The 9,887-nt window shown below is 40.4% G+C and overlaps 1 protein-coding gene across 1 annotated transcript; it reads left to right on the plus strand.

The window, feature by feature from the left end:
• The first annotated feature begins 696 nt into the window (after positions 1-696).
• LOC128398860 (vomeronasal type-2 receptor 26-like) lies at positions 697-8,565 on the plus strand. Its single transcript, XM_053360121.1, has 6 exons — positions 697-884; positions 2,702-2,993; positions 4,651-5,511; positions 5,781-6,008; positions 6,409-6,535; positions 7,635-8,565. The coding sequence occupies exons 1-6, from the start codon at positions 697-699 to the stop codon at positions 8,543-8,545; spliced, it is 2,607 nt and encodes an 868-aa protein (XP_053216096.1). The 3' UTR covers positions 8,546-8,565.
• Positions 8,566-9,887: the final 1,322 nt, after the last annotated feature.

Below are 9,887 nucleotides of genomic sequence, written 5' to 3' on the forward strand. Positions count from 1 at the left end.
ATTTTACCCTCACCACAACCCTGTTATGTAGGTTAGGCTGAGAGACTGTGGCTTGCCTCAGCTTACCCAGTGAACTCTACTAGAGAGTGCATATTTGAACTCTCATCTCCCAAGTCCTAATTAGGAATGTGGAACCTTTTGGCTCTGGCGCCAGATCTCTATCTGACCCCACCTGATGGGCCAACTTTGACTGGTGGGTGGGACAACCCAGCAGTCACTTCTAGCACCCTTTTCTTGCTGAGGGTTATTCCACAAGTCTCCATTTCTACCAAAGAAAGCAACAGTCAACATGTCTGTTCAGATGTGACAAACATGTTTTCTTCAGCAATTCCACAGGGAATCCCTGGATTTGAGCTGGTGATTACCTTCCTCTAAATTATTAAAAACATGTAACTGAGCCTGCTGCTCACCCAGTCCTCCTTGAACTTTCAGCAACCATGAGAAAAAATTACAGCATATTATAAATAAACCCAGCAGCATTTAGAGTTAGGGAGAGTGACTGGGTCTGATACTATGATCTCCAATAGTCTACATTACATACTTCAAGACATATCTGTGAGAAAGTACCATTTAAGTTGATGGTTTTCATCAGGACAACTCTAACAATAGTGCTGTAGAAAAGCAAAGGATCGTCTATGTACAGGCAAGATTTCCTTCATTCTGAATATGATAGTTTTAGTGGTCTTAATGCTGGCAATGATTCCTCACAATGTCTGCCAGGCTCAAACTGTGAAATGTAGGGTTTCCCATCCACATCGCCCACAACACATATACCATCAGCAAGGAAACCTCATCATTGGTGGCATTGCAACTCATGGTGGCTTCATGAAACCTTTAACAGCTTTTACTGAAGAACCACCACTAGCATTGCTTGAAGATTACATGTAAGAAGTTTATTTCATTTCCATGTCTTTCCCTCTGAAAAGACCAGTGCTAGTGCTACAACATATATGCAGAGGTATATCAATTTAGCCTATAGAAAAAAGAATGATTGAATTAAGGTAAAGCTGAAGGTAAAGGTTTCAATTTTTCTAGAGGCCGAAGACTTCTGTGGAAAACATTTAAGCTTCCTAAAATAAAAGTCTTTCTTTCAACTCCATTTTCTTTTACCTTCTTATATCTTTTTTCTCCTGACTGTTACAAAAAGTTCCCCTCCTGTTTCTTTGGCTCACATTTCACTTCTGCTTACATTCTTACACCACTCATTTTTTCTTCAGCACATTCTAATGGTATATATGTTAATGTAAAGATTGTTAAACAATACTGATTTTTGGATGATGTCTGGAAACATCATTCAGAGGCAATTGCTTCTGGTATATCTGCATTTTGTCTTAATTTGCTTATTTCATGTGATGTAAAATACTAGAATCTTTTGACTCATGAGAGCTGCCATCAACTCAGTTCCTTCCTCTGACTTGATATGAAAACATATATATTCCTACTTGCTTAGTTAAATTCCATTTTCTCATATAATTCTTTTTCATAGAAAGTAACTTCATAAGAGAGTCGGTAATAAAGGCCTATATTGAAAAACGTATATTTGTACCTTGGAATTACATTTGGTTGAAGTTTATGATATAATTCACAGGTGACTCATAAAATGTTTAGTGTTCTAAGTTCTGAAATTGTTGGGCTCTGTTATCTTAGCCCAAAGCAGTTTAACTCATGTTACCAAGGAGCTCAGCCTTGCTGTTTATTAAATATAGCTGCTTTGACTGAGGAATTTCTGTCTACTGGAGGGTGTTTAGCAATGGCTTATACAAGCACAAGAAGGGAAGTGTGCTATATTGTACATTCACTCTCCATTATCCTCATCCATAGGAAGTGATAGAAGGACTCTGGGTGTATGCAAATGCCTTGCTGTAGATCCGATTCCATTTACACACTATCGCCACAAGCTTACTCTTCTGCTTGGACAATAAACAGCTCTGCCGTAAATAATATACCGTGTGAGATTGTCAGAAAGTACAAAATCCACACGAAATTTCAGCAATAATTCAGATAGATGGCAGTGTTGTTCTAGATTCTGTAATCCACACAGGGCAACACCCACATGGTATGTTGTGATATCAGGCACAAGCTCTCATAAAATACTCATGTTGATAACACATCTCTGTGACATGAATGCATGATTGAAAATTTAACCTAACCCTAATGAGAGTCTCAAGAAATACAATTCATTAAGAACATTATTCTAAGTGCGATGAGGTGGGCTTCCACCAACCAAGGCTGTAGCTTTGAGTGTGTTGACTAACACCCTTCCCACATGTAGCTGCCTTTTTTTAAGCCTCCCCATTCCAATCAGCATAAATGCAGTTATTCCAGCTCCTGACTGCTCTCAAGGAGGGGCCCAATCCTGAATTGGCTCTTTGAAGATAAAGGTGCCTGGGAACTACTGGAGGCATGGATTTGCTCTGAAGCCTAAAATTGGCAACTGCTTGTGGAACAGCTCTTGTATGCATACATGTCCACAGAGTTCTTCACGAGCATAGCATAGGTGTTTGTCACAGATGAGTTCTTCTCTGCTATTGGAGGACCATGTCCTCATAACCCTAACCTTCTCCAGCCAGAGAATCTTGACTTTAGGATTTCTCTGGAATACTGCAATCAACCATTATCAACATGAAAATGCAGATAGTGGTGTTGGTTTTTCAAAAAGTGTGAAATATCATTCTGATACAGAATGCAATTTTAATTCTAGTGTAGTGTCAAAGAATTATCAGCATATTTTGGCCTTGGCATTTGCAGTAAAGGAGGTCAATGACAACCCTCAGATCTTACCCAATATCACCTTGGGCTTCCACATATATGACAGCTATTTTAATGAAAAGTTGACCTACCATGCCACAATGCTACTTTTATCTTCGTTAGAGAGGTTTTCCCCCAACTACGTCTGTGACATCCAGCATAATCTGACAGCGGTCATCGGGGGACTGGATTCTGAAATCTCTGTTGTTGTGGCAAATATCCTGGATATCTATAAGATTCCACAGGTAGGGATTATATGCCTTTGTGTATATTGAAACTATGGGAATGCAATAATTTTTCATGCGGCTTTCATTCTTCTTGATTTTATTTTGCATTAATGGAGAGAGGGAGGGTTAATTGTGTTAGAGCCACTTCCAACCTCGGGAGGAGATGGTGTTTCGGGCTTCATGCCCCCAACACGCGCACGGGGGCTGGGTCTCAGACCCCGCACGATTAGGTGAATCCTTGGCTACGTCATCCCCTGGCCAGCCATCAGCTGTCCTATGGGTTGTGACCTGCCCCTATTTAAGGCAGGCGCAGCCGGGAATCTCCCTCTTTGGCTGCAAATCATCACAACTTGGTACCGGTGGGTTAGGCATTGGTAGGGGTATTGTTATGTAGATGGACGGGGAGGAGGAAACGCCATCACCTCCCCCGGATATTGAAGGGTAGTCTGATAAAGGATGTGGCCCTGGTAAAGGATAAAGGGGTGTGGCCCTGTCCGAAACCTATGGAGGTGATGGCCTCAGGCAAGCCCCAAATCGGTGACCCTGGCCGAGTTCCTAGTTGATGTGCATCAGCAGGGCTCCCCCTGCTGGTGTTAACCATTCCCAGTCTGCAAGCACACAGGCTGAAGCCTGATAGTCGGTTAGGACCAATACCTAAGCCAATAGCGCTCAGCACCTGTAACCAATAAAGTTGTGTCCAATTTTAGCCCATTAACCTAAAATAACGGTGTCATGTGTCTTTATTCCTACTGGGAGGAGGCGGGAACTTGCCACGCAAACCCGTATTTATGACTTATGACAAAAATAGCATTATAGACAGTAAAATGCCCAAATAATGATAAAGCAAAGTAAACATAGAAAGGCAGGACAAAGAAAGTTTGGGGGTTGTGTTTTTTCTAGTTTTTGTATAAATTCGTATGTGTGTTTCATTTTACTCTTTGCTCCTGCCCCTGTAGTTAAGAAGAAACATCTTTTTACATTATTGTTGTTGTTGTCTGAATAAAGAGCATTGAATCCTTCCTTGCATGAAAAAGACTTCATACTGAGAAGGAGGTGCATGAGAGTTGTGGTAAGGAGCGTCTTCCTAGGAAAGGAATTCCATCAAATTGACATCCATGTCCCAGAAAAACACATCTCACAATATGCATATGTCATATTATAGTATAAGCAATTTTGCAGATAGCCACATAAGGTACCACTGCAGTAGGGCGGAACCATCCTCCCAGGACCAGTATCACTGTGCCTTATTTGGACAGGCCTGGGTGGTGGTGATGTCAGGACTGTGCAGATGCATCAGAAGCCCTTTACACTGATGTGTCCATTCTGCCTTGAGTTTGCTTGCACCTTGACCCACCTCAGCACCATCCAGAGATGCTGCAGCAACAACAGACCAACTACACTCCAACAAAGAATTAACAATGGAAACCATTTACTTAATTTTGAAAATTTTTAGTTCTACCTGTTGATGTAATGTACCTGTGAAAGAGATGTCCTTAAAGAAAGAACTAATCTCTCAGGACTAGCCCCCTATTTTGATAAGAGGCAATAATATCCACTTACCTTACCACTTGCTATAAACCTTGTGCCTTAATGTATTGAGTGATCAGAGCACATGAAGCAACATCTTAAAAATGACTATAACTGTCTCTCTTTCCCTTCCTGCTTTTTCTTTTAGCTGGTATATGGTTCGAATCCAGTGATGAATGATAAAACTCCAGGGCTTGATTTTTACCAGATGACCCCTCAGGAAACCTTTCAGTATACAGGGATACTCTCTTTGCTTCTTTATTTTAGATGGGTGTGGATTGGAGTTATAGTCACAGATATTGACATTGGGGGAAGATGTTTGCAAATTATCATTCCACTCTTTTCTCGGAGTGGCATCTGTTTTGCCTTCATAGAAAGAATCCCCATGTTTATTTCTTTCAATGAAATTGATGAAAACCTGGAAAGAGGAAGTAAATTACATAATGAAATCATGAACAGTAAAGCCAACATAGTGGTTTTTTATGGAGAATCAAATGCCATGATGTATTTGAGATGGTTTCCATATCTGTCAAGACAAGAATGTGAGACAAGCATACCAAGAGGGAAAGTTTGGATTCTTACAGCCCAGGTGGAGCTTACATCAACAGTCTATCAAAGGAATTTTGTTACAGAAATAATCCATGGTACGCTAGCCTTCAAAATTCACTCCAACGATGTACCAGGATTCCAGTCTTTTATTGAGAGCAGAAATCCTTCCATCCCTAAAGGAGATGGGTTCATCAGGGACTTCTGGCAGCAGGCCTTTGGTTGCACATTGTCAAAAACGGATGTAGGCAACATGGATGGATACATTTGCACTACAGAGGAGAAGCTAGAGAACCTTCCAAAACCCTTCTTTGAAATGAGCATGACGGGCCACAGCTACAACATCTACAATGCTGTCTATGCTGTGGCCCATGCTTTACATGCAATATCCTCATCTGGAGTCAAGCACAGTGCAAATCTGGATGGAGCGAGAATGAAACTACAGAATCAAGAGATATCACAGGTAGTGGCCTGAACATTTTGACGTGAAAATGCATAATATCTACAGTATTATAACATTATTTCCCATTAAATGGTGGGGTAGGGTTAGGGTAAGCTGTGTGTATTCTTATCAGTGTACTTAATAACATAGTGATCCTTACTATTGTCTCTCAGTCATAAAGGGTTAGCAGATATTTCACCAGTTGCCTCCTGCTCAAAACCCGTCAGGAAAGCATTCTTGCTACCATTAGACATCAGTCTGAAAACCCTACTCCTTTTTATTCCATCCAGCTCCATCACTACTTGAGACATGTTTCATTCAACAACAGTGCTGGGGACAAGATCTCCTTTGATAATAATGGGCAGTTACTAGCTGGATTCGATGTCATCAACTGGGTGGTTTCATCCAACCAATCTTTTCACAGAATAAAAATTGGGAGGATGGATCTGCAAGTTCCTCCAGATGAAGCATTCACTATAAATGAAGAGGCCATAACGTGGCATTACTGGTTTAACCAGGTAGGATCCAATCGGAGATTTAGGGTGAAAGTGTTTTAGAGAATAGTGTCAGTAACTGTATCTTTTCAAAACTGTCATCAAACATATAAGAGCCCAGACTAAAGATTAGTGTCAGTATTCTCTCAAAGTACAACCTAGTTCTTTAATGAACAATCATGTTAATGATGCATCTGTTTCCAGTTTTGCTGTTAGCCTCACACCTAAGCCTATCATACAAAGCTGCCAGGAGGTCTTTAAAGCCTTCCTTCTGTGTGTCTATGATGGAATGGAATTTGTACTTTAATTTGCATGTAAGGTGCATATGTGCTTGAAATTCCTTAACATTGCAAAAAGAAGTGGAAAGGCCTATGAAATTTAAAGATTCCAAGCTCATAATTTTGCTTTCTTATTTATGGATTAGGCCCAGCCACTTTCTACATGCAGTGAGAGCTGCCATCCTGGTTCTAGCAAGAAAGTGGAAGAAGGGAAACCATTTTGCTGCTACAATTGCATCCCATGTCCAGAAGGGAAAATATCAGACAAGGAGGGTAAGTAAGTATAACTGATGCTACTGGGTGTTTTGTGTTCTCGGTATTCCAATTTGATTTGTGTAGGGACACATTTTTACAAACAGGCTACACCAAGCTTTATGTCTCTCCCCCCCCCCCCGTAAATTCAGGTTTACCTGATGTGGGATTAATCTAATACATTAGGGAAAATCAGGCTCCAAACTGCTTCACTTGGGTCACAGACTATTTGTTTTCATGGTTTGGTGATGAGTGGATATGTTGTCACTTTCTGTTACCCCTCTTTCCACACCCATTATTCCTTAGTGCTTTCATTTCATTTCTAGTCATGCTCATAACTATTTCTGGTGTGCTTCTGAATGGAACTAGTGGTGTATTTTTTTTGTTGGTCCCTCAGATTTACACAGAACCAGAAAACTGCACAGGCAATCCACAAAAAAATCCTCTACAGTCTATTACACAGCATGTTAAAATTAAAAGTGTAAGCTGACAATTTAAAACTGATTTCTTTTCTATTCCTGCTGTGCTCCTATTTCCAGTGTTCCTGAATATATTGCCTATGAGCTCTCATATTTATGAAAAACCAGAAATCTCCAGAAACAAACTACAGTTAAATATCTTATTTAATGTGGTATGCTTGTGCAGGTTTCTGGTTTTGTTCAATTCTGAGGGAATTTTTTTTAAAAAAAAAAAAAAACCAATACAACTATTTGTGCACATGCCCTGTTGGTACTGATTTACCATAAGTAACTCAATGAATTGGAAAGTTGGGACAAACTTAAGAGGAAACCTACTGGTATGAATAGGAAAAACCTAAATTTTTCACATAGTAAATCACAGATGTAGGTGTCAACTTATACCACTGTGAAAGGAACCGTTTAGGCATATTATTAAGGTTTTATGTAAGATCAATATCATAGCCCTTTTCACATATTACTGGTGTGTGAGTTTCTATTTCACACATGAATTCTAAATCATGCTATGATCAACATAGTGGTATCAAATATCAGTGTTACTTTGCAGCTGTGATTATATGTACAGGCCTGCATATATATTTTTTACATTAGACCTCAACACTCAGGTAATGCAGAAAGAAGGCTTATGTCTTTTCCTGTTTCAGATATGAATGACTGTATTAAATGCACAGATGAGAAGTACCCAAGTAAGAATCAGGATACATGCATTCCCAAGACTGTAACCTTCTTGTCTTATGAAGAACCTTTGGGGCTCAGTTTAGGCTGCATTGCTCTTTCCTTTTCTTTGATCACAGCTCTGGTGCTGGGGACATTTATGAAGCACCATGGCACTCCCATTGTCATTGCCAACAACAGGGACCTCACCTACACTCTCCTCGTCTCCCTCCTGCTCTGCTTCCTTTCCGCATTGTTGTTCATTGGCCCACCTCAGAAGTTGACTTGTCTCCTCCAACAAGCTGTTTTTGGCATCATCTTCTCAGTGGCTGTTTCTTGTGTGTTGGCAAAAACCATCACCGTAGTTCTAGCTTTCATGGCAACCAAGCCAGGATCAAGAATGAGGAGGTGGGTGGGGAAAAAGCTGGCCACCTGCATTGTTCTTTCCTTTTCCCTTATTCAAACTGGCATTTGTACTGTGTGGCTGGTGACCTCTCCCCCTTTCCAAGATGTTGACATGCACTCAATGGTTGAAGAAATTGTACTGAAATGTAATGAAGGGTCTGTGACCATGTTTTACATTGTCCTGGGCTATATGGTCTTCCTGGCAATTGCCAGCTTCACAGTGGCTTTCTTTGCCAGGAAACTACCTGATAGTTTTAATGAAGCCAAGTTCATCACTTTCAGCATGTTGGTCTTCTGCAGTGTGTGGCTATCCTTTGTGCCAACTTACCTCAGCACAAAGGGGAAATACATGGTTATTGTGGAGATCTTCTCTATCTTAGCTTCCTGTGCTGGCCTTCTGGGCTGCATCTTTTCCCACAAATGTTACATTATTGTGTTTAAACCTGAGTTGAACAGCAGGGAACAGCTCATAAGGGTTAAACATGGAAGAATTTAATAAATCTCTTTCCTAAACTGTAATTTGCAATCTGGACTTATCTTTGTTGTCCAAGTATTTGTTTTTGTTGTTACTCAGATATTGTAGTGATGACATGGTGGTTATTATTATGTTGTACACAGCCTTGGTAGTTTATGGTATTGTATGTGGCATGCTTAAATGGTTATAATAATTGAAAAATCAATCTTGAGCAGTTAATGTGGAAGTCCTGGGCTGTCCAGATGACAAGACCCCCTCTTGGCCTTGCTGAGGTAATACAAAGGAAAGCAAAACAGTACATTTGGCACCAGTTTGGCTGCAGGAATTGCCAGAAGGAAATGTCTTCCCTCCCCCAAATGTAATGTTATTGTGTTGAAGCCTTAGTTGAACAGCCAGAAACAGTTCATTAAGTAAAAGGATGGGAGAATTTGAATACCCCTGTCCTTTATGATAATTTGTAAACTGGAAATGTATTTGCTCTGCAATATATTTGTAAATGTTTTCTTACATAAAATTTTAAAACAAACCTGTCAAACTATTCTTTGCTGAAAACTCTTGCAAAAGGTGAACAGACATTTCATCAGTCTTCACCTCCTTGAACACTGCCCATGTCATCATTCTGTTATTTTCATGACACCTTAGTCCAAAGAATCCTTCTTGTGTTATGAAGATCCTGTGGTGTTCTCTTTAGCCAGCCTTGCCTTTACCATTTCTTTGATCACAGCCTTGGTGCTATGGATGTTTATGAGGAATCATGACATTCCCATCATTGTTGCCAATAACTGGGATGTCACCTACACTCTCCTTGTCTCCTTCCTGCTCTGCTTACTTTCTGCTTTGCTGTTCATTGGCAAACCTCAGAGGTTAGCGTGTCTCCTCCTACTAACAGCTTTTGGCGATATTTTTTCAGTGGCTGTCTCTTGTATATTGGCAAAAGCTATTACGGTAGTTTAAACTGGCACTTTACTGTTTGGCTGGTGACCTCTCCCCCATTCCAAGATGTAGACATGCACTCAGTGACTGAAGAAATTGTAATGCAATGTAATGTAATGAAGGCTCTGTGACCATGTTTTACATTGTCCTGGGCTATATAGGCTTTCTGGCAATTGCCAGATTCACAGTGGCTTTCTTTGTCAGGAAGCTACCTGATAGTTTCAATGAAGCCAAGTTCATAATTTTTAGCATGTTGGTCTTCTGCGGTGTGTGGCTATCCTTATATGAGCTCTAAGGGCAAATACATGGTAGCTATGGAGGTCTTTTCTATTTTAGCTTCCAATGCTGGGTTGCTGGGTTGCATCTTTGCATCCAAATGTTACATCCTTTTGTTGAGGCTTGAGCTGAACAACAGGAAACAGCTCAGAAG

Source organism: Podarcis raffonei, chromosome 13, assembly GCF_027172205.1.
Source record: "Podarcis raffonei isolate rPodRaf1 chromosome 13, rPodRaf1.pri, whole genome shotgun sequence".
Lineage (NCBI taxonomy): Eukaryota > Metazoa > Chordata > Lepidosauria > Squamata > Lacertidae > Podarcis > Podarcis raffonei.